This window comes from Elaeis guineensis, chromosome 9, assembly GCF_000442705.2.
Source record: "Elaeis guineensis isolate ETL-2024a chromosome 9, EG11, whole genome shotgun sequence".
NCBI lineage: Eukaryota > Viridiplantae > Streptophyta > Magnoliopsida > Arecales > Arecaceae > Elaeis > Elaeis guineensis.
Genome location: NC_026001.2, coordinates 3020078 through 3044659, shown reverse-complemented (window position 1 = coordinate 3044659; position 24582 = coordinate 3020078). Strand labels below are relative to the sequence as shown.

The 24582-nt window shown below is 38.8% G+C and overlaps 1 protein-coding gene and 1 pseudogene across 6 annotated transcripts; one reads left to right on the top strand and one right to left on the bottom strand.

Annotated features, from left to right (window-relative positions):
• Positions 1-693: 693 nt before the first annotated feature.
• LOC105052138 (putative pentatricopeptide repeat-containing protein At5g37570) lies at positions 694-13694 on the bottom strand. Of its 6 annotated transcripts, none has more exons than XM_073243366.1 (5): positions 11067-13694; positions 10708-10765; positions 6075-6163; positions 5187-5357; positions 694-4301 (listed from the first exon to the last, which is right to left on the bottom strand). In XM_073243366.1, the coding sequence occupies exon 1, from the start codon at positions 13553-13555 to the stop codon at positions 11882-11884; it is 1674 nt and encodes a 557-aa protein (XP_073099467.1). In that variant the 5' UTR covers positions 13556-13694; the 3' UTR covers positions 694-4301; positions 5187-5357; positions 6075-6163; positions 10708-10765; positions 11067-11881. The 6 variants fall into 6 exon arrangements, with proteins under 6 accessions (XP_073099467.1, XP_073099468.1, XP_073099469.1 ...); XM_073243367.1 differs by having other exon boundaries at positions 694-1899; XM_073243368.1 differs by having other exon boundaries at positions 694-1767.
• A 5323-nt stretch (positions 13695-19017) lies between these two features.
• LOC105052139 (uncharacterized) lies at positions 19018-23408 on the top strand (annotated as a pseudogene).
• The last annotated feature ends 1174 nt before the right edge of the window (positions 23409-24582 follow it).

Below are 24582 nucleotides of genomic sequence, written 5' to 3'. Positions count from 1 at the left end.
AAGTCAAATGCACCAAGTGATGATGGATCAAACTTGACGAGACGACCCAACCCCAAGGTTAACAACCGACCACCATTTGAATGATAAAAGTAGAGGTTTCACCTCCCAAATTTAACCCCGAACCGACCTAAAGTGAGAACCAACCTCAACCAACCAGATGATGGGTTAAGTCCAGGTCTCGCGGGCACGGCCAGTTCCAATCACCATTACGTCAAGGTTGATCCAACCGACTTGCGGCCCCTAGAAAGGTGGTGCCATAAAGGGGTGTGCTGCAGTTCTACAGGTATAGGCATTGATGCTCCATATTTACAAGGGGGTTGGGACTGAAATATTGGAGCCAACCAAGCTTCTACGGGCATACGTCATAAGAAATGAACACCCATTAAAGAACATTGAAGGCCTTCTTTCATTTCGATCCTTGTGGATAGAAGATCATGTGCTTTGAATCAAAGGGTGCCCATCTCTCTCTCTCACTTCTATTATCAGAATCCCATCAGTAAATATCGCCCCGGTTTCCTATGAGCCCTTTCAATGCGCATTGATTCCCAAAGTACATCATAAGTTGCTTTGCCTCAGAGTAAAGGGCTTGGGGATCCCTATATTTCTGTCCACCGCTTGCTGGGACAACCCATATGGGATAGGATATGAAAATAATAAGAACTATTCAACAAAATACAAAATAACAACAACACAAAATATAACGTGAATACATTACTGGAGCAAAGTAAATAAATACATGTAAGATGGATACGCTGAAACAACCCTGGGATATCTATCAGTTCTAGACACTTCTTTGGTAGTCTTGAAGCATGCTACTTCGAATCAGGTCCCCAGTCTCTTCTTTGCCACTCATGTCCGTAGAAAAACAAGTTTAAGATTTCCTTGAATCTTCCAAACTGCTTCCACCATCTAAATTCCCTTCCATATGCTTCCTGAGGATTCCTGCCGAGCATTGCAACCAAATCGATCTTATTATCTTTCTTCATACCGTCGTCTATCTTGTTGTCATAATCTCCATCATGCTTAAAATTCAAATTTGTACTCCCAACAGTCTGTGCCATGCAACAACACCTGGCTGGCTACTCTTCTCTTCTAAAATTTACCCTTGACCCTTCCACACCAGGAGCACTTCGACCTCCAATCAAACACATTCTGATACCATATAGAGAAAGCTGACACAGCAAACTCAAAAAGGCTACATTTCAACTTGCATGTACATCCATTTAGCTATCAATTTCAAATGTGGTGGGTCATGCAGTTACCATCACCATGACAAGCATCCATCCAGTAGAATTTCCCGTTTATTAGGCGGCAATTTCCCACAATTTCTTGCAATACCTCATCCACAGTAGCATCATCTTCAGTCTTAATTGCTTGAGCTGTTCATCTCCGGAACTCCTAACCCCCTACGTTACCATTTACAAACAGCCCGGCCGATATGATGGGCTACCCCAAGTCATCATTGTTCCCCAAAGTAGGGAAATCTGAGACGGGTTTCAAGGCAGGGTAAATGTTTCTGAAAGCCTTTGACAGCAGAAGTTTCAGAATGCCCATCGATCTGGTCCCATAGCCATAGGTGTGACCTTCCATTTATGCTCGGAAGTACAGAGCAGCCAATTAAGACAAGAATCCCGCAGCAAGAGTCGAGATGATCTGCACAGCTTCTTAATAAGAAGTTTCTTGCATTAACTTAACCCAACTACATACAAAAGGACGAAGCCTTTGAGCCGTCAAGCAATGAAGTGATTTGTTTGCTTGTTCATTTGTCTGTGGGACGTAAAATAGTCGGCGAACATGTGCTAGCTAAACACAACATATGTAACAATAGAAGCGTAAAGAGATTCTCAGTAACTATCACACAGCAGAACTGTCCCTAATAGCTCCTCAGAGGATATCAATCTGTCATAGTTGGACATAAAGACACATTAGCTGGCACCATGGGAAGAGCATGGACCGCTAGCCTGGTCTATCAACTCAGGATTGGACACATGAATCATGCATGCACACAAATTACTACTGGTTCTATTAGATGAAAGTGCACCCATTCAAGCTCTTAAGCAAGTAGTTTTAAGGATCTTAGAAAGGCCAAGCAAGGTTAAATTGCACAAAAGTGCAGAAGTCGAGGGTCTTCTTTGGATATAATGCCAGAGAGAAGAAAGGAACATAACGTTCATGAAAACGTCATACTCCTGGGGTATACACACATATAAAATCAGTGAGATTAGCAGCAATGATAGGTAAACTACCAAGTACATGGTAACATGGGGGGTGTATAATAGGGCCTGCTAAGTCTTCAGAATTTGTTTTAGATGCCTCTGCTTTCTGCCCGAGCCCCTAGACCATCCAATAATTAAGCACAGTGAACATGAAACTAATTGGCTTGTTCAACAAAAGTTGCTATCCACAATTTCCAAACTTGGAGCCAGATTACTGAAAGATCTGCGCAGTCGTTGATGCAGAAACATTCTTTGGGCTGATCTCTATGCCATAGGGCTGGTCATATGATTTAGAGGCCAGATCATCAATAGTAAGTCCACTGATTTGGGTCCTTTTGATCTTTAACCAACTTATCATACCGTAGGGAGCTTTATCATCCTTAACCCTAGATGTCCAGTCAAGCCTCAACACATTTCGGGGAGAACCAGCTAGCTCTAGGTTCGAGTGGTATTTCATCCGGGACGAAACCAAGAAATAACCCCTTACGTGCAAAATTATAGAAGATCTCTTTTGAGATCAAACAATTCTATCGAATGAGTATGACTGTATGTGTGATAGTATCTACTATACCAGAAATATCAATGAACCCGATCCAATTTTTTTCATTGTATCGGGGTGAAGATCAAAGATCTTGAGCGATCGATCCAACAGAACAACTCAAAAGATAAAAAAGAATCATTAATTTCTTCATGCTCGTTCCAAGTTCGACCCACATATTAACTTGGGTTTAGGTGTGGTTTTAGCTGTATTGATTGCATCTTTTGGTATAATTGGTTATACCTTACCTCGGGACCAAATTGGATGCTCCTATTTATAGAAGCGCTTCGTTCCGCTTCGCCAATGCTCGGCTAAGTCGTCGAAATTTGATTGGTATGATCCATGGTTTAATCCTATATGCATCAAAGAATGGCACAAATTCTGGATGAATAATCGTAAATCAATGTAATGTAGCGATTGGGGGGAAATTCGTATATTGCATCTACTGGACTTTATGTGGGGTCATATCTAGTATTCAGAGTTACCTCAATTTGCTACCGCTCTCGCGGCCCACACCGAAACAGTGCATCGGACTGGATTTGTCATTAAAGTTTGAATGAACTTTCCTCATCAAAGAGGGGCTGCAGAGCTGTAAAGAGTAACCAGTACACCCAAAAAGCCAAAACTTTTCTCCTTTGTTTCCTTCAGAAATCCTAGTTGGGTAAATAAATGATTGGTGGGATATAGTGTAGATCTTAACTGGAGTTAAACAGTTGGTTGATTTATCTAGGAGATTTATTTTCCAATTACTCGTAAGAGAAGCCATAAAGAGTGCAAAAGGCTTAATTTAGGGCTGGATTAAAGCAACTAACCTGGTTTTGTTTAGAAAGAAAGAAGGGAATTCCTTGGCCAAGTTGCCTCTCTCTCTCTCTCTCTCTCTCTCTCTCTCTCTCCCTCACACACACACAAACACACCCTTCTATTACTCAAGTATTCATTGTTTTGCTCACTAAACCATACCTGATTCTTATTTTCTATATAAAGACAAAATCCATGACCGAATTCTGGTATGGAACTGTTATAGGCCACTGCCAACTAACAAGTTCTTTTGAAAGCTTGTTCTTCAGACCTTCTACCTCACCTAAAAATCCTTCAATAGAAAACTTCCGGCCTTCTTTAATCATAAAATCACAAAAAAAGAGAGATTTTGCTCTGTTTACTTCATCAGGTTAGCAAAGTGATTTCTTTTTTCAAACTGTAGTTTCCCAAATCTTTCATGCCCATCTACCAAAAAAAGAGGCCCTTGTAACCTATTCACCATGTCCAAACGTGAGTCCAGAAGAGGGAGAACAGAAACATGCACCAACTCGAAGAAAGTCTCATGTTGCAGACCAAGCATTAACTTGTTCGAAAGTCTAGACATTCCTTCCATCGTACCAGAACTTCTAATATCAGAATTTCAATTTTTTTACAAGAAATCATGTTATAGGTGAAGAGACATCAAACACTCTTTACTCTAGTAGGCAAAGACACACAGAAGATTCCTATGAGGTGAAGTAGAATATCCGGCAGATTCAGACAAATTAAACAAGTTGACCGGCACACCACTGGACATGTAAAGATAAAACATCATGTGACAATGCTTATCAAGACTGACAACTCATAGAGGCAATTGTATGCAAAGAATCTTTTTATACAGTCTAAAGCAACTTAAGATAGTAATTTTATTAGTAAAAAAAATGTATTCCAACAAAATGTAAAATCATTGAACATTTTTCATGTGAGAACTGCCATGTGAAATGTGTGTAAAGTGTACATGGCTAAGATAAATAAGCCAAAAATCCCTAGTGATAAATATAAAATTAGAATCATTTTATAAGCAGCTAAAATAATTAAGCTGTAGCTTGGTACAGAGAAAAAAACAGTCTTCCAAGAGAATGCAAAGCCATTGAACATTTTTCACGCCAGAACTCTCACAAAAATGGATGCAAAGGGTGAAACATTATCATTTCAGCAAATTTGTACTCAAGAATCACAAAATTAAGGGCAGCCATTCATGTCACATTGTCAAAGCACTTGTTACTAATAAAAGGGGAAACAAAGGTGTCTATTTCTAAATTTCTTTGGTTGGCACTGTTTAAAAAGAGCAGGTGAATCCTTTTGACTTAAGTGCTTCACAACAAAATTTCAAGTTCTAAAAATCAACAGCAACATATAATAGATGATTATCACATACGGTACATGCAATCATTTTCAAACAAGCTAACCAGAAAAGCAATATAACTTCAAAAGTGTGTATTAAGCAACTATAGGACTTGCAGAAATTATATATTTGAAAAGACATGTCATTGATTAAAAAAAAGAGAATCAATAAGACAGCAATGCTATCATGTGGGCAAAAAAAAAAAAAAAAAACTATAAGCACAGATAAATCAAAAGAGAACATAATGGCAGAACATTCAGAGGACGTGCAACATTATGCACAATCATACCTGGGCAGCAGCTCGGTCCCCAGTGATGTTGATCTGAACTTCAAACTTTTACAGTTGGTATGAATTATAAGAACCTATGCATCTTCCTCACTGCCATTGTTACCATCACTGTCATAGAGAACAGCACTGTAATTGCTCATATTGCTATAATTGTTGTCGCTATCATCATTGCTGCTCAACATATCAAAGTAATACATGACAAATCAGTTAGATAAATGGCTCAAAGTGCTTCCAGGGAAGCTAAAGACTCGGTGAAAAATTTAAAGGTTTGATATCTAGAGATAATTATGTCAACTGAAATAATCAATTTCAGAATAACTAAGCATATTGACTGAAGGCCATCATTTCAGCAGATAAACAAACATGGCTGCACAGAGTTATACACCTTGGCAACCAGATTCTCGAAAAGCAAGTTCAATATAGCAGAAATGATGAACTAAGAAGAATAGATAGAAGAATAAATATTTAGAAGTTCCGGATGTTGAACCAATTAATATTAGAGTGATGGAGAATTGATTGAGATGTTAGACACATGTATAACAGAGATCTGAAAAGACTTGACTGCTTAAATGTAATAAAATTACTGTTGATACTCTTCAGACAAGCCAAAGACATAGGTAATGAAATTTAAGTTTTGAGGAAAAATTAGGAAAATCTTGCATTAAAAACAGACACATGGCCTGTGATAGGAATGTCAGGCAAATAAGGATGAATTAAACTTGGCCAAATAGTTCAGACAAGGCTTGACAATTGTGGTTATGGTTTATCCAAAATTTATGTAGCTTATTAGAATATACAAAAGAAAGGGATTTTATTTTACAGTTTTGACAGTTAAAAAATATATATGCTAACTCTACTTATACATAGGTACATGAAATGAAGACTTACTTTTTCTTTGACAATTTCTTCTCTGCTTGATATATGTTGCTGTTGCTGAGAAACGCTTGGACTTGATTTCATTTTATTTCCAAGTTGTGCTTTCCATTCAAATTGCAATGTGTTTGTAAGTATCACCAATAGAAAAACAAGCACCACAGGTCTTAACATCATTGTTATCAATTATAGAGCAACATGTTAGCAAAAAAAACCTTTAGTGATAAAGACAATATTTGACAAAGAAATTGCTAAACCAGATAGCAAACTATAGAGAAACAGCCAAATTATGTTTTTCCAACTAACTGGCATTCAATTCTTAATAACATTAAAGGAAAAACTATAATATGAGTTACACTAAAAAGTGCGAAGGGTTCGAGTGCAGCAAAAGATAGATTGATTTTCCAACTGTCACTGTGCAAAATCTCATAATCTTAATCAGATGTCCGAGGGTGGAAGCCCTAATGATGGAACAGGTTAAATTGCCTAGCTTTTATGAATCCAACTAACTTCACTAACCATAATCCAATAGGTAGATCATTGCACACAAGCCGACACTAGAAATCATAACAGATAGATCAAATTGCTTGTGTACTTGGAAACTAATTATGCCAAAAATTGACATTCAGCTCGCACATTCCTGCATTTCCAGGCAAGAAATATATTGTCCTAGGCAGCAATCAATCATGCAATGAAGAGAACTGAAATCTGTAATCCTTCCCACCCCAGTTCTCCATATTCTTGATTTGAGTACAACAAAAACCTTAAAAGAACCTCCATGAAAACCCAGAATTACCAAAAAAAACCAAAATTGCCAGAAATCAAGAATTCTAACAATTAAGTTATATGGAATCAGTAGACAAATGAAGAATTTTTGACAAAAAGATCAGAATTTGGGAAGTAAACTCATCATAAATTCCATCATCAGAAGGCCAGATTCTCTTGGTTTGTGCAGGAGGAGAAAAGGGCTAAAAGATCCGGATTTGGGCTGCTGGTTGGATTCGATGCTGACTTCGATATTGGTCGATCAGTCGATCAAGAGATGAGAGACTCTTCGAATTGAGCAAGAGATAGGAATCAAGTGAGCAATTTGACAATGGAGAGAAGTTGGGGGATAACCTTTGGCTCGACATCATGTGGCTTCTGATGGTGTCGACACAAGTAGACCCAGTAATAATTAGGTGATACCAGTAATACCTTCAAATTTGGCTAAACTCCAAGCTATGATGCTGGTATTGGTCCATCTTGGGAGTGGGCAGGGTGATTAAGATACCAAAAGCTTGTGTTGCAAAGGAGTATTGACATGTCTTTGCTTTCCATCTAAATTGTTGTCCCACCTACCTAGAATGAAAAGCAACCAATCAAAAAAAAAAGAGCTAGCATTTCCACCCCAATTGGCCTAGCGCAGCCTATTCGACTTGATTTTGGTTGATTGAGCATGAATCTTTGGCCCATCAAATCATAACAATGAATTCTAGCTCCCATTCTTCATTATTGTGAGCCTCTTTGCAAGGTTTGCCATCTTGGTACTGAACCCCATATCAATACCATCCTATTATGGTGTTGTTATGTCAGATATGGAGGTCGGTTCAGCAAACCACATGTTGATACACCCTCCGTACTGTTTGGTATCGATATAGTACAGTACGGTTGGTACATACTGGTATCGATCAGTATGGCAAACCTTGTTCCCTTGTATCACAGCCCCATCCTAAATCTGTGAGGAAGTAGTTGGCCTCATCATTGGCAGTAAGCACAACCATGCAACTTAGTGATGTGAAGATTAGGCGCATGATTCTGTGCATCCATGCATCGCACTCCTCGATGGAAAGACACTAAGGGCATGCATAACCCACACATGCATCACCATCTATTCGTAGGTTGTGCTCGCTATCTATCGTGAGGTAAACCCATTCCTAATCCATGGAAGGGTACAGCGGCTTGGGTTTGAGTTTTGACCTTGGGATAAATTGTTGGGCAGACCTTAGTCTAAGAGTCTATTTGCAAGTGGGCTAAGTAAGGGCCAACTTTACCAAAGTGGTTTCAGCTCTTCCTCGATCCACACGTGCATCACCCTCTGTTCATAGGTTGAGCTCGATATCAATGGCGAGGTAAACCCATTCCTAATCTATGGAAAGGTACAATGGCTTGAGCTTGAGTTTTGACCTTGAGGTCCATTGTTGGACTGAACTTAAAATAAGGCTAAGCAGGGACCAACTTTACTAAAGTGGCTTCAGCTCTTCCTAGGCCAAAGTAGCTTGGGCCTTTTCTCTTTTAAATTGATTCAGGTAGGAACTTAGTTCAATTCCACTTTGGGCCAACCAAACACTCGAAGGGGGCTCCCCTGGCCTGAATTGAGTTCTATGTCCAATTACGGGCAACCAAATGATCCCAAAAATAAGAAGGCTTGAGATTAAGCAAAATTAAGGATAATTAGCAATCTAACACATGACCTTATGCTTTGACCTAGTTTAGATCCACAAATATTCAAATCTAGCAAGCTTGCATGTTCCAATCTCTTCCTCTCCATCACATCTCCACCTCCCTCACCCTGTCATGTCCTCGGTGCGCAGTCAACAAGATGATCCCTTCCCTAAATAGCTTGTCCTTCTTTGTACAATATATTTATGTGTATACACATATACATATACATATATAGTGCACTACGTCACCACCTTCAGCACACCATAGAACAAGAGAGCTTCAAGTTGCCGGAGCGAATGGGTGCACAACCTCATCCTCCATCAAAAGGTGGTAATGTATATATTCTTCGTAGACTGTCATGTTAATTAATTGCAATATGAAACATAGTATGCTTTGCTTGTGGTGGTTCTTATTACAAGTTAGAAGGGAAGGTGGCCATAATCACCAGCAGCTCTATCGAGATCAAGAAGGTGACTCCCAACTATTCTCCTAGAGCATGGCACCAAGGTCATGATTGTGGACATCCTCTATGACCATGGTCACTTGATTGCTGGCTCCATGGGCCCTGACGACATCATCATCTTCATCCATTGCAATATCTCCAATGAAGATGATATCAGGCAAGCCACAAACTTTACTATCTCTAAATATAGCAAGCTCAATGCCATGTTCAATAATGCAGCCATCATTGACCCTACGAGATCGAGAATCACCAATACTATCGAGCCCTTGGGTGTCAACATGACCGGCATGCTCTTGAGCACGAAGCATGCAACATGTGTGATGGGGCAGGGGGAAGCATCATCAAAAATGGAAGCTTGGCATCAATTATTGGAGGGGCTGCAACGCATGCATACATGGTATCAAAGCATGCGATGGCGGGACTAGGAATGTAAAGGAAGAGCTTAGGCAGCATGGGATATGTGTGAATCACTTGCCTCCATTCCTAATTGCTTCGCCCATGTCAACGGGAGGAGCATAAAGGAGTTCATGAAGATATTTTACCATCTTATTAACTCACTAAAGAAAGCTGGAGATTATAAGTATCAAATAGTTGTTCCTAAAGGTTCAGTCTTTGTATTTTCTCAAAAAAAAAAAAAGAAGGAAAATTCACCAAGAGAAAAAAAGAAAGAAAGAAAATGAAAGCCACCAGCAGCATAGCATGCTATTCTCAAAAGGCAGGAAGTAAAAGAGTAGCACAAATGCTACAAACACGGATGAGTCTTGGATGCTCATATAATATGCCCTTTCCAGCCAAATGATAAGTGAAACCAAGGAAAAGTCACATAACTGCTCTGATTATTAACCAATAACATGTTCAACGCCAACCAGTCTTAGCTCAGCTGGTTGGCACCCCTCTTGACTAGAGGTCATAGTGTTCAAGCCCTATTTTCTCAAGAAAAACGTGACAATTTTCTTCAGGCTCTTAGAGGAAACTATTATAAATTTCTGGATCTGAAGTGCTTTTCCACCCAAAAGATTCAATTAAGCGTTTAAACAACCAACGGAGAACACATTATGATCTAAGACCAAGGGCAATTGCATTAACAAATTTCCTATTTAATTCTGTCAACTATAGTATAAACAACAAGTGGTTGCATGCCCTTTGGTTCAATTAGTGTGCAAGGCTAAACATGGGGTCTAGACCAAGTTCAAAACAGATTCTCATCAGCAGAAGCCCCCCGTAGTCTTAGAAGCCATCTACCATGAAAATCTATAAAGAACATGTACGATATCACTTCAGGTTCTGTGCTTGTAATGTTTTTTTCAATATATGAAGAGTGGCCATGCATTGTACTTTTCGATGCAGGTTCCTCACAGTTTTTCTTAAATTCACATGATGGGAAACAAAAAGAAAGTCAGTCAGATGAATTATCAAATTCTGATAGAGACAGCCTTCTTACATGATGACAACATAAAAATTTCCGGTGCTTATATGCTGATCCATTATTTAGTAGAAGAAACAAATATATCAAAGAAATTACAAAAGAAGTCAAATAAGTTCAGCTAAGATCCAGCAACATATTGGAGTTTTCGGCCAAAAACTTAGAGCTAAGTCCCATTAGATAGATAGGTCATATTAGAATTGCAGTTTGATCGGTTCAAAAACAGTGAAGAATAAAAATTGGCTAAAGAAAATATATCGAGATGGAAGAATAGCACCTTAGTTTATATGTTTGCTTAAAGAACAGTGAGAAGCTTTTGAAAAATAAACCATACCAACCTTTCTCTAGTGAAGAATCAGGTCATTCCAGAAAGCTGATCAAGGCTTAACAATGAACCTGCGACAAAGATAAGTCAAAATGCACCTACAGTGCACAGCAAATATAAGTAAAAATCAAATTTTGTATTGATTATGCGGCAATATCACTATTTACATAGAGCAAAGATTAAACTTCTGAAGATAATTGATGACAAAATGACACCGATGCCAAAACATATCTTATAGAAATTCAAGGAAATAAGCATTACGGCTATCAGAAGTTAGGATATAATTTTCAGAATTTCCCACACAAAAATCTCAATTTTCATATTCATAATACTTTTTTTTTTGAGAAAATTCATATTCATAACTCCCCTTACCCATGGACATCAATGTTCTTTCTAAAGTACATAGCAGTACTACTTTGTTCCAAATCTCTCTTCACAGCTCCAGACTGTAACTAACGTGCCATTCTGTCCTCTGTCCACAGTACTGTTAGTTGAAAATGTCACTAGGTTCGCTGTGAGAGCTGCCAAAATGCAACATATGCATCAAGTTCTCACACTGCACCCAAAAATCATTTCCAATGAAGCTGGAGCGGCTTCACTTTTGTCTTTGATTGATAGAAGTAAATGTCTCCAATTGATGGGTATCATATTTGCACTACTGGATTGCTGGGAAAAGATGCATATCATCAGATCCAGTACATAGATATGCTTACTCCTTTTGTAAGTGCGAAATCAGGCAGCAAATTAGAATCAACAGATTCCCAGCAGCCATCATTTTTCATTGCTTTGGTGGAGCAAAGAAATCTCATTGACAAGGCCAATTGTCATATAAATACAAAGAGTTTCACTGTTCAGGAGACTTAGATTAAATATAAGCCTGAAGCCATCATCCTCAACATCCCTTGGTGAATTCTTTATCTTATCACAACAACAGGGAATAGCAGCCTGTTGTCCATTAAGTATAACAATCGTCACTTATGTAACAAGCTCCAATCATCCAGGTAATGGAGATAGCATGATGCTCCAAAATTTCAGTTGCTACTGCCGCAATCACTTTTTGATCTGAGATCTCTGAATCTTGCCCTATGAGTAATTAAAAAAGTTATGTCAGCTCTTCAAACAATGGACCAGCAGCAAGATTTGCATGTTCTGACAAAAATAGGATGGTACCAAGAATATGCTTCTTTCTAAATCCAAGTACAACCAGGAATCTTCCTAATTCCTCTCCCTCTCATTATAGTCCTTATCTTTGACACCTCAGCCCACCTATCAGCTGCTGCATAGATATTTGATAACAACACATAATTACCAGCATTCTGTGGCTCTAGTTCAAAAAGTCTCCTTGCCACAGCTTCACCAAGCTCGATATTGCAATGCAACCTGCAAGCTCCTAGCAATGCACCCCAAGCTCCAGCATGAGGCTCCAATGGCATTGATTTGATTAACTCGTAAGCCTCTTCTAACCTCCCTGCCCGACCAAGTAGATCCACCACACATGCATAATGATCTGGAGAAGGAACAACTATATAGTGATTCTTCATCAACTCAAAATATTTATACCCTTCTTCAACCAGCCCAGCATGACTACATGCAGTGAGGACAACTGTGAACGCAACCTCATCAGGCAAAATCCCTTCTTGAAGCATCCGGGAGAAGAGATCCACTGCCTTGGCTCCAGCCCCATGAATAGAATACCCTTGCATCATTGAACAATACGAGATCAAGTCCCTCCTTTGCATTGACTCGAACAGAAGAGAAGCTCTTTCCATGTTCCCACATTTTGCATTCATGTCTATCAATGCAGCCAAGACATGGGCCCTTTTAACATCGATTGGGCAATGGGCAATGTATGAATCCACCCATTTGGCCAACGTAAGGCTACCTAATTGGGAACATGCAGACATCAAGCCCACAACAACAAACTCATCAGGTTTGATTTTCCGATCATACATGTCGAGAAAGATCTTCAAAGCCTCACCAGGAAGGCCATTCTGGGCATAACCTGAGATCATCGCTGACCATGACACAACATCCCTGTCCTTCGACTGCTCAAACAAGAGCCTAGCTGATGCCAAGTCCCCAGCTTTCGCATACCCATTGATCAACGAAGTAAAGGAGATTGCATTCCTTTCGGGCATCTCATCAAAAAGCTTTCGAGCACCAAGCAAATCTCCAGACTTGACATAACCATCAATCATGGCATTCCAAGTTGCCACATTTCTCTTCGGCATTTCATCGAACAGAGCCCTAGCTGCATCCAAATCAACAGAATTTAGATATCCAACAACCATAGCCGTCCAAGATACCACATTTCGATGTTCCATAGAATCAAAGACCCTCCTAGCGGCCTCGATCTCGCGGCACTTGCCGTAGAAGTCGATGAGAGCGGTGCAGACGAAGATGTCGACCTCGAGGCCGCAGCGGATGACGGCAGCGTGGACGGAGGCGCCGACGGTGAGGGAAGCGGGCTCGTGGGAACAGGAGCGAAGGAGGGAGGGGAAGGTGAAAGCGTCAGGGGGGAGGGGGGAGAAGCGGCGGAGGCGGTTGAAGACGTCGAGGGTGGCGGAGAAGGCGGAGTGGCGGGCGTGGGCGGCGAGGAGTGCGTTCCAGAGGATAAGGTTGGGGTGGGCGAGGCGGGCGAAGGCGGCGGTGGCGTAGGCAGGAGCGGCGAGGGTGTCGCAGAGGGAGATGAAGCGAGTGGCGAGGAGGTGGTGCTGCTCGAGTCCCTTGCGGATGATGCGGGCGTGGATCTGCTCGAGGCCGCGGAGGGTCCGGCAGGAGCTGAGGAGGGTAGCAACGGAATGGTCGGAGTAGGAGGCGGGGCCGGGGGCTGCGGAGGAGCGCCGGAGAAGCAAGGTCATAGGGCGGTGGGGTGTAGTAGGGAGGACAAGGGAAAGGCATTAGTGGGACGGCGGAGTTCTAGCAGCAGAAAATTTGGTACGTAAAGTACCCGTAAATGATATCACTCTTCGTTAAGGGGTTATGAGGGAAATTTTATGTTTGAAGTTTGAACTACGTCCGAGCCCCGCACGCCTCCTGGTTCTTACAGAAAATTCCCTATCGAATATAGTAATCAGATAGACGTCCCCCGTGAAGAGGTTAGATTTTTGTGTTAAGATTTATCCCGGTATCGGCGATTAACTTGCCGGAATTAGTTCGGACTTTGGGTCAGGACTAACACCTTGTCAAGCTGCCAGGGCTAGTACCGGATGCGAGGCTTTGGTGTGAGATGTCCTGTACAAGTCCGAACTAGTCCCGGCGGTCCCCATGCCGGGTCTAAGTTGAATGACATGTCCCTATACGGTATAGAACCAGTAGTGGATATAAAACTTGATGGTGTAAAGCGTCCCTATATTCTCAGTTACTGGTGTAAGTAACACATTGATATCCATACCAGGATTGAAAGTGGATTGAGTTGTTTGTTTTTCATCTGGAGTCAACTTGAAAATAACATGATTCAGCTTGGGCTGAAGAAGTTATTTGATTAATATTAGGATTGGAAAAGTTTGACCTTTTTGAATATAGATAGGATTAAGAAAATCAAATACTGACTCAAACATGAATAAACTCAAAATTCATAACATTATATGTTTCAAACATTCTTGAGTTAAGAAATTTTTATTTTCAATATTATGCTTTGTATAGTTAGTTATTTTGATTTATGTTGTTGAATATAATTTAGATATAGTCATCAATCGTATAATGAATAGGTGAATGATAATGTCTTCATGTTATCTATTATATTTTTATTGTAAAATATATTTATGATTTGATTTGATAATGAACTAACATGTTTATTTATTAGGGTAAACTAATGAAAAAACTCTAATTGAGTTTAAACTTAAAAGTAACACTCTATTTAAGTTTTAAGTAAAAAATACTCTCCATTTAAAATATAACTTAAAAGCAGCTCCCCAAATGGCATGAAATGACCAAATTACTCCGGCAGTTATAAAGCAACACTACATTATTATAAAATCATACCACATTATTATAAAACAGAACTATCTTATTATAATGTAATACCATCTTATTGTAATACTGCACTAATATAATATAATACTGTATTATTATAAAATAATATTGTGCTATTATAAAACAGTACTATCTTATTGTAGTATAATATTATCTTATTATAAAGAAATACTGTCATATTATAATATTGCACTAATATAATGTAATATTGTTTTATTGTACAGAAATATTGCCTTCTTATATAAAGATATGAGGATATTTTAGTCAAAAATAAAAATTACTTTTAATTTATATTTGGAATGGAGAGCTATTTTTACATAAAATTCAACTAGGGAGCGACTTTTAAGTTGAAAGTAGAATTAATTCTCTATATTTATTATAGTTTGCATTTGAACAAGGTCTGTAAAGCCAATAACATGAATCATACTAACATATTATCAGGCCGATAAAGTATGATAAGCAACCTGCACTAAGTTAGGCTGTTCGATACTTTTTTCATTTGTAGCTATGGCACAACTATAACCAAGCACCACAGGTCGGTATTGGGCGATGCAGGACGATTCTGTTTGGTTTAGACCTTTTTTTTTCCAAATAACTCAATGAAATTATATGTTTGACCCAAACCGACCTTAATGAAATTGATTAGATTTGGTTTCAATTCTTTAATCTAATTCAAATAAGGATTGGATTTAGAATGTGTCAGTGTCCAATCCAACATCAACTTTTCATGCGCCTTGCTTCATGCTCTCAAATATGGCATCTTTATATGAAAAGGTCAACAAGATGGAGGAATGATTTTTTCTTTTTTTGGGGGAGGAAAGAAAACATGGTAGAGTAATGCAAAAATCAAATTAAAGCATAGTAAATGAGTTATGTTCATTGCGGTTCTTATAGTATTTAGATATCATTGTTTAGTGGTTTCCCAAGAATTTGCTGAGACTGCCATAGGAATGGTATCTAAGGCTGAAACCATGGGTAATGCCAAAAAGGCTTAACAAGATGGAGGAATGATTTTCTGTTTTTATATATATATAAAGAAAACACGATAGAGGAAATGGGAAAAATCAAATTACAGCATCCTAAATGAGTTACGTTCGTTTTAGTATGGTTCTTCTCATATTTGGAGATCATTGTTTGGTGGTTTGCCAAGAATTTACTTAGACTGTCTAAATTTCTTAAGATTTTTGTTGGTGTTGATTGTCTTCGCTGTGGTGAGTGAGGGGAGGTTCAAGTACCAGGTCTTATTAAAGCTCCAAGATAAATGTTTTGTCTGTTGGGGTGCCACCTTAAGAGGACATCAAGCTGGATAATGGTGGAACCTACAGAACAAAAATAACACCTCCAAAATTACACAAACTAATTATATTGGGACTCCTATCCATACCAATTTCTGCATCCATATGTAATTCTTGCAAAATCAGACTTTGTATGAGAGAGTATAAATACTTCTGCTCTTTTACATATTAACAAAGCGAAATATTTCCCACACCTACAACCTAAGTTGTAGATTTGGTAGCTAAAGAAAATCTGGTTGAAATATTCTTTCCATTTGACCACTCGTTTTTCTGATGAAATGAATTATCAATGGTAGTTCATCAATGTTTTGATAGACATATTGAACTATTCATGCGGCTGAGATCCCTCACAGCCCAGGCACAATAATGCAGTCATCAGGACAAAAGGAATTTGGCACTAATAGATGGATGCATTACAATAGCAGACAATTGGGTGGGTAAGGAACTTATAATCAATATTAGCCTTATGTAAAGGATTATGTATAATAAGGGAATCTTAAGCTTGAGGTCATAATTTAACATTTTCTCTACCATAAATAAGTTCCTATTAAATATGCATCCACTTGTCCCAATGCTTTTTCTTTTATTATATATTCATCTAGCATCAACGTTTCATTTACTAGAATTAGGCTGAACTTTGAGATCATATTACTACAAATAACACTATAAAATATTAACATTGGACATGAGGATTCCATCACAGATGGCCTACAAGCTTTCATATATTTGTATATGATATAGCAAAAAATTAATGATATGAAACATCCCCATCGAGTTGTTTCTTGAATAGTATCAATATTCTTTGCCACTTGGGCAAGAGGAGAGAGTTTGATTCCAGCAAGAGTCAGATGGTGGGGTGAGCATAGAGCAAAAAGATGGGAATTAACCTCTCATAATCTCATTACATCAGAGGAAAAAAAAGGACCTCTCATAATCTCAAAGAAAACAACAACAACAACAACAAAAATGAGCATTTTGAAATTCTCAGCTGCTACTAAATGACAAAAAGTCTCAGAACAGCAATAAGGCCTCCTAATTTCATGAAAAATGATGACGATGATGCAAAGCATCTTTCATTTCTTAGCTACTACTGAATGACAGAATGACATAACCTCTCAAAATAGCAATCCTCTAATATTAATTAGGGCCAGGGCCATATTAATTATCAAATGCAACAAGCTTACACACGAGGCCCTTCTCTCTATACCTATATGTATATTGACACATACTTTTTAGGAGACGAAGTAGAAAATCCTGCTCCTTATCACAAAAATGAAGAATTCCTGCACCTACAACTTGACTTACAGAGGATCCACTGCCATTCATAGCTCAAAAGAAAATGAAGTGCTCTTTCCATTTTGGCTGCATGTTTTTCCTTCTTCTTTTTTTTTTTTTTTTAATGTACTGTTTTGGTCGGGGTAAAAATCCTCTTTCCATTTATTCTCAAAATTTTCCGCATTTAAAGTTGACGACCAAATTAAAATGGATGAAGCTCAAGAATGTGCAGTCCCTTAATTTTTGTCACATATCCGACTGAAGGAAATTGCTGTAACCATGGTTCTAGAGGATTCACAATCCTTTTGACTGCCTCAAAGATTATTGACCAATAATCTATGTTTTATTTAACTCCCTTATCATATAAATATTTTTGTTTTTATAAAACTTTCGTCATAAAATGATTTGCCAAGGAATGGTGTACTTACCTGATCGTTTGTCAAGCAGGCATGGCAGTCAATTTCCGAGAACCTCCTAACTTTTTGCTGGGTGAGCAGAGAATGGAAGTCGCTTAATCGCCATGGTTGCACCGTAGGATTTGTTTTCATCCAATACATCCATATATATAGAGAGAGATTTTTCCATCATTATTCTATATGTTATAAGGAAAAAGATTATGTTCTCGTCACACATTATACAAATCATTCTTTTTATTTCAAAAGGATCAAAAAAGAGATGCAATCAGGATGATTCCCTTAATTACGTCCCACTTGTCATGGGCCACTGGAACGTAGTCGTGCTTGATAGCATCGCTACATAGAATTATTGAACATGCCAACTCCTTTTCGATGGCCTTCATATATACGACACTGTACAACCTCCACCCCACGTTATGAGATAAGAAGTAGAAACAAACAAAATAGGCAACTATATATACATATATGTGTGTGTGTGTGTGTGTGATGGGAAATATGGAACAATACATAGGATAGTGACATTGAATGCAGAGAGGATGAGAAGGTGGGTGGGTATTTGGAAAGTTTGAAAGGCGCTCCAAGAGAAGCCACAATGATGCTCTTATAGACTATTAGTAAAAGGTGGGTGGCTTTCCATTTTTCTTTTCTTTTTTTTTTTTTGAAATGTTCTGAGGCCATTAGTTAACCCTTTTTAGATACAGTCCGCTTAAATCACCAATCCAAGCATGAATGCTGGTTGATGCACCTCACAAGACAAATTCTTTGATTGTCACCTCACAAGACAAATTAGAAAGAATTCAGCGCCCATTAAAATAACTCACTTTACATAAAAGGAATCTTAATTTCTTTCTTTATTTTTTCTCGACTTTTCTATCTCGCTTCATAAGATGCTGAGGGGGAGCAAAACAAATCCGGTAATATAGACTAGAGAGTGAGTTTACTGATAGCATAAATAAACAGAGAGAAAAAGAAGATTTTATTATCTATATTTCAGTTTCCTTCGACACATTAATTTCAAAGATTATTCATACTTCATGAAAGGAAAATAATAACAACTAATACAAAATCATATTAAGAAAAAAAAATAATATAAAATCATTCATCAAAGAGAAATACTATGGATTGGTATAGGATTCCTAAACTTATGTGATCATCTAGAATCATGTGATCACTTAAAATCGGGCTCACAATTAATTTGAGAAATGGTAAGATTCTCTTTCTTTAAAGATAAAATCGTATTCCAATGCTAATTCATATCCAAACAAAACGGTCGGGCTTTCCTAACAACCTCAACCACCAGACCCCAAGTCCAGCTTGCCTGTAACTCATCGAACTTCATCCAACCGTTGGATGTTTCATGCAGCTGTCAAAGAGAATTTAATTCAAAACCAAATCCCCTCAAGCGTCCATCCATCATACCATACCAATCCTCCATAAATTCTGCAATAGTTTCAAATAGTTATCTCTCACACAAGGTCTCTCAAAAAAAATTAAACCAGGGCGATGGAGACGTATAGACCCATGCTTCTCTTCCTACTCTTTCTTCCATCTGTTCTTCTCTTCTGCAACTCGGCGGATGCAAAGCGCTATCCTTTCTTCCCTGGCTTCATTAATGCCGGACTTAAACAGTCTTCAGAATATTCCGGTGGGGGGCTGTATGAGACGAGGTTCTTCACGCAGATATTGGATCATTTTGACTACACCCCGCGGAGCTATGAAACGTTCCAGCAGAGGTACTTGGTCAACGACACCCACTGGGGCGGCAAGGGGGCGCCCATCTTCGTGTACACTGGGAACGAGGGTGAGATCGGCTGGTTTGCACGCAACACCGGATTCATGTACGAGATTGCACCTCACTTCAAGGCTCTCTTGGTCTTCATCGAGGTAAGCTCCATCTCTGAGGTGCATGCGTGTTGTTAATTTCTTCATGGCTTGGTCGTCTATATATGTTGGCCTACCATTACCTGCAGCAAGGTGCCCTTATTTTTCTGTTCTCTCTCCCTCTCTTTTTTGCTTTTAAGAAAGGTTTAAAAAAATAAATAAATTTGTTGCTGTCATTCTGCTGTAACAAACCCTAGCTTTACACCATCAAAAAAAAAAAAAAAAAAGGCCCTAGTTTTACTATTTGATTGTATAAAGAAAATAGCAGCCAACTGTTTCCCCAGTCCTGCCTTTTACGAATAAATCAATGCCTGCGGCTATCATAGCTGTTATTAGTTGATAATAGCAGCATATACATCAATATATATCTATAAAAGACTTTTACGAAAATTATTCTATAAATGATGACAAGATCAAGTAACAACCGAATGTTATAGGATTGAACCAAAAGATAATTGCAGAAACTTAAATAATGGCCATGAATTATCTAGTTGGGTTTTACTACTGTTATGTAATCCGATTAACATACGTAAGTACATCATAGTTCTCATGAGTAATGGAATAAAGGATCTCCTGCAAGAAGTATTAATTGTAAAGAATTATTTTATTTCTCGTTTTGAGTGTTGAGAGCTGTCCGGTTGATTACAGGATTATAAAGCTCGTGGTGGGTTGGAGTTTGGCTGCCTAACCCTATTTTGGTTGGTGAATTTAGTGGTTTGTTGTCGTGACTGCAGCATAGGTACTATGGAGAATCCATTCCCTTCGGTGGCAAAGAGATAGCTTATAGTAATGCAACCACTCTTGGTTATTTGAGCACAACGCAGGCACTGGCGGACTACGCAACGCTTATCATTGATCTAAAGAAGAATCTGAGCTCAGAAGGGTCCCCTGTTGTGGTCTTCGGAGGTTCTTATGGAGGAAGTATGGTCTTTTCCTCGTCTTAATATGTGTTAATTCTTAATTATTAACGGTGTAAGACGAGATCTGTCATTTATTTTGTTTGTGATTTTTTTGGGGACAGTGTTGGCTGCTTGGTTTAGGCTCAAGTACCCGCATATCACCATAGGAGCCTTGGCATCTTCTGCTCCAATTCTTCAATTTGATGACATGGTCTCCCCGTATACCTTCTACGACATCATCACAAAGGACTTCAGGGTCTCTCTCTCTCTCTCCCCCCCCCTTTCTCTCTATCTCTGTGAGTGTTTGTGTGTTTTCTGTGCCTGCGCACATGCGTGACAGCATGTGCGATTGTGCACGTGCTGCTCGTACGTGCATACACGTGTGTATGTATTCATTTTAGATGGTATGTTTGACATAAGTGGCTAAATGGGGCAGGACCGTTTCTTGCAACGCATGAGACATGCAACTCACACACGCATGAATGATGAGCTCTGCTCAGTTGTGCATATATTGTAATCTTTTTTCTTTTTTTCTTTTTTTTTCTTTTTTTTTTTTTTTTTATACTCACTTTGTGATCTCTTCCGGAATTTGGAAGTGTCTCACTTCCTCCATTTTTTCCACCAAGAAAAAAAAAAAAAAAAAACACCCGGCCCCCTCCCCATGAAAATGTTGCCATGCACTCGAATAGAGTAGACCCTGTCAAACAGTTTTAACATATCAAAACCATAGCTATCAACCTTGTTCCAACTACCTAGATCGGTCTTGTTCAAATTATTTTAGTGTAATGGAACCATTTTTTTGTTCACACATTGTCCATATGTATGTTTGTACTGTTACTATAATATAATTGATGCTACTATATAACTATGTTTATGTTACTATTTTCAGTTAGCCGCTGGTTAAACTTGAACCAGCATCATGCATTTCTTTTGTTATGAGCATATGCACCATGCATCTAGTTATGTAGTATAGTGTAACAATTAATGCTGGATGATAACGCTTGGCTTACTTCATCATTTTGAATTGCTTCATTTTCAATCATAAGTATATTCTGCTTATACCAGAGTGAGAGTGAAAACTGCTATAAAGTGATCAAAAATTCATGGAAGGAGATGAGGATACTGCAAGCCAACCTGGAGGGCTTGATAGAATTGAGAAGTCATTTAAGTTATGCGAGTAAGCACTCTGAAGTCTCAACTTTATTCTATTCTATTATTTTATCTGAATTTTTATCTTATCTTGAAAAATCCATACGTGTGGAGAATCTTTACGGATAGATCTGGTTAACTTTATAAGTCATGCTATTTCCATAGAGGCGAAGGTGAACTTGTCGAAGATTGGATTTCAAGTGCCATAGTCTACGCTGCCATGACAGACTATCCCACAGCATCAAATTTTCTTGCTCCTCTTCCAGCTTACCCTGTGAAACAGGTACACCTCCCCATCCACTCAATGGAGATCTAGTTCCTGCATTAATCTTAATCAGCTGAACTTCAGTTGAAGAAGTTTCCCCATCATCTAACGCCTAAACAAACTACAACTTCATAAGCAGACCAGCCAACTTAACATCTTAACAAAGTTTACTAAAATCTAGTAACAACCTACTTAGGCTTTCCAAATTTTCAGAGGATACTGAGCATTTTGTATTCAAATCAACATGTAGGTCCAAATTTTGCTTGGGATTTTGTATGAGTACTTGATGCTGACCCAATTAATATTGCAGATGTGCAAGGCCATTAACAACCCAACGGCAGGTAATGATACATTCACAAGATTATATGGCGCGATGAACATATACTACAACTACAGTGGAACTGAGACATGTTTCGTCACGGTTGGTTCAGATGAACATGGCATGGATGATGGATGGGAATGGCAGGTATGTATTAACATATATCATTGATATCCAGTCTTCACAGTTTAATTAAGCTTTGCAAAAAAAAAAAAAAAAAGTGAAGATATAGCATTTTTTCATAGAGTGCATGCAATGATTGTTAATGCAGTCATGCATGGAGATGATTCTTCCAACTGGGGCTAGCAACAATGAGAGCATATTTCCACCAAGCACGTACAATTACACTGACCAAGCTGTGGGATGCCAAGAATATTATTATGTGGCACCCAGGCCTCATTGGATCACCACAGAATTTGGGGGACATGTAAGTAGCATATAGGATTGTTGTCACAACACACTTTTAGTTAGTCAAGTTTTGGTCATGCAGTCTCTTTGACTCCTTGTGGCAGGATATAAGAAGGGTGTTGAAAAGGTCTGGGAGTAATATAATTTTCTTCAATGGACTAAGAGATCCATGGAGTGGCGGAGGGTAATTTTTTACTTCCCTCTTCATCCTCACTCTTCCTTCTATTGATTTTAATTTCATGCTCATTTTTGTCTATGCATACCAAAAGAATGACTTCGCTTTGTAAATTCTTTGTTGGGCAGTGTATTGAAGTCTCTTTCCAAAAGCCTGATAGCCATAGTTGAACCTGAAGGTAGGTTGCTTTTTACTGAACTCCAGTTTGCCATGCGCACTGATGTACGATGGAGCATCTAAATGGTAAGATTATATATGACAAGAAATTTATCTTATTGCTCTTTTTTCTTCCTCAAATATATGGCAGGGGCTCACCATGTGGACCTGAGATTCTCAACAAAAGAAGACCCCAAGTGGCTCAAAGCCGTAAGGATGAAAGAGGTCAAGATCATATCCAGATGGCTTGAACAATACTATAGTGACTCGAGCACATAACCTTATCATTGTTCTCATAAATCAATCTCTTTTTCCTCGTATTTAGCTTTATTTTCTAAAGCATAAGCTCTATCATATCCTCCCTATTTGACACGTTGTCAAATTCAAATAATTGCTATGAGGCAGTGGAAGCTAGTCTTTAAATCGGAACTCTATTATCAGAAACTTATATTTTGTTATGGGATGCAATTATATAAAGATTTCGTGGGACTTGAACTGTTACGATCGAAAAATAAATCGTCTCAGTGTGTGATCCAAATAATCTAAAGAACAGCAATGAGCTAGATTTAGGGAAAGGAGCAGCCCCGGGTACCACAAAACAATCCACAGCCTACAAAGGCACCAAATTCCAATCAATGAATGTTAATTGGTTTTAGCAGCATATGCACTTTGGTCTTGTCCCTAGGACTGCCACTAGCCAAGATAACAAGGATCCAGTCCGCCCAGAGCCCTAGCAAGCTGTTGTCATTGATTGCTGGAATATTGGACGGTGCAATCCACCCAACCAAGCTGAAACCAAGCACGTTCATCTGGTTTAATTCTCTCTATCTAGCCACGTTAGGGATGGCAATAGGTCCATAGCCATGTCTGTGCCACCATTAAAATCTTCGTACCATATCCGTTCTGTATCCACTTCAGATATAAAATAATAATAGTTTTGAAAGGATCATATTTGGAGACTCGAATCTGCTTCAGATTTTTTTCTAGAATCCATATCTACCCCGGATTCAAGGAAAATCTATCCTATTCAGTTTGGGTCGGACGATGTCTGGCGAGCCGGCCAAAATTGCCGTCCATAATTCACATAAAGAAAAAAGATAAGCATGATGGTGAACATATCTTACCAGGTTAACCTTCCACCTGGGCCAGCTGCAGCTTCAGAGGATTTCTTGGAGCCACATGAGGCCATATGAACCTAGAAGTGAGAGCTGGCTTTGAAGAATGGCCCGCAAGGTGCAAAAGCAAATCTCAAGCAATATATTACATGACCTATAGCAACAAGCTATATTCCACTGATTTGAAGCAATTAACAAACGCTCTCGGCCACACAGAGAAGGTTGAGCTGCGGAACCAGAGTTAGAGGCAGCAAGATAAAGGCATGATACCTGACCAAAGAATTCATATCTTCATTCTTGCATTTGTTTGCTAGGCTATGGACAAGTCCATTTTTTTATTCATTCAAAAAAAAAAAAAAAGGGTCCATCATTTCAGCACTGACAGGCCAAATTTCAGCAAAGAGTACATCTTCTAACGTGTACGTGCCCAATTGGCCGCATTACATTCTGAGTTAACGCACCAATTTCATCAAGAGAGGATGTTGCATGCTAGCAATCGGTAGAGAGCACACTTTGAATTAACCTGTTAATTGATAAACTAAAGACTATATCAGTTGAAG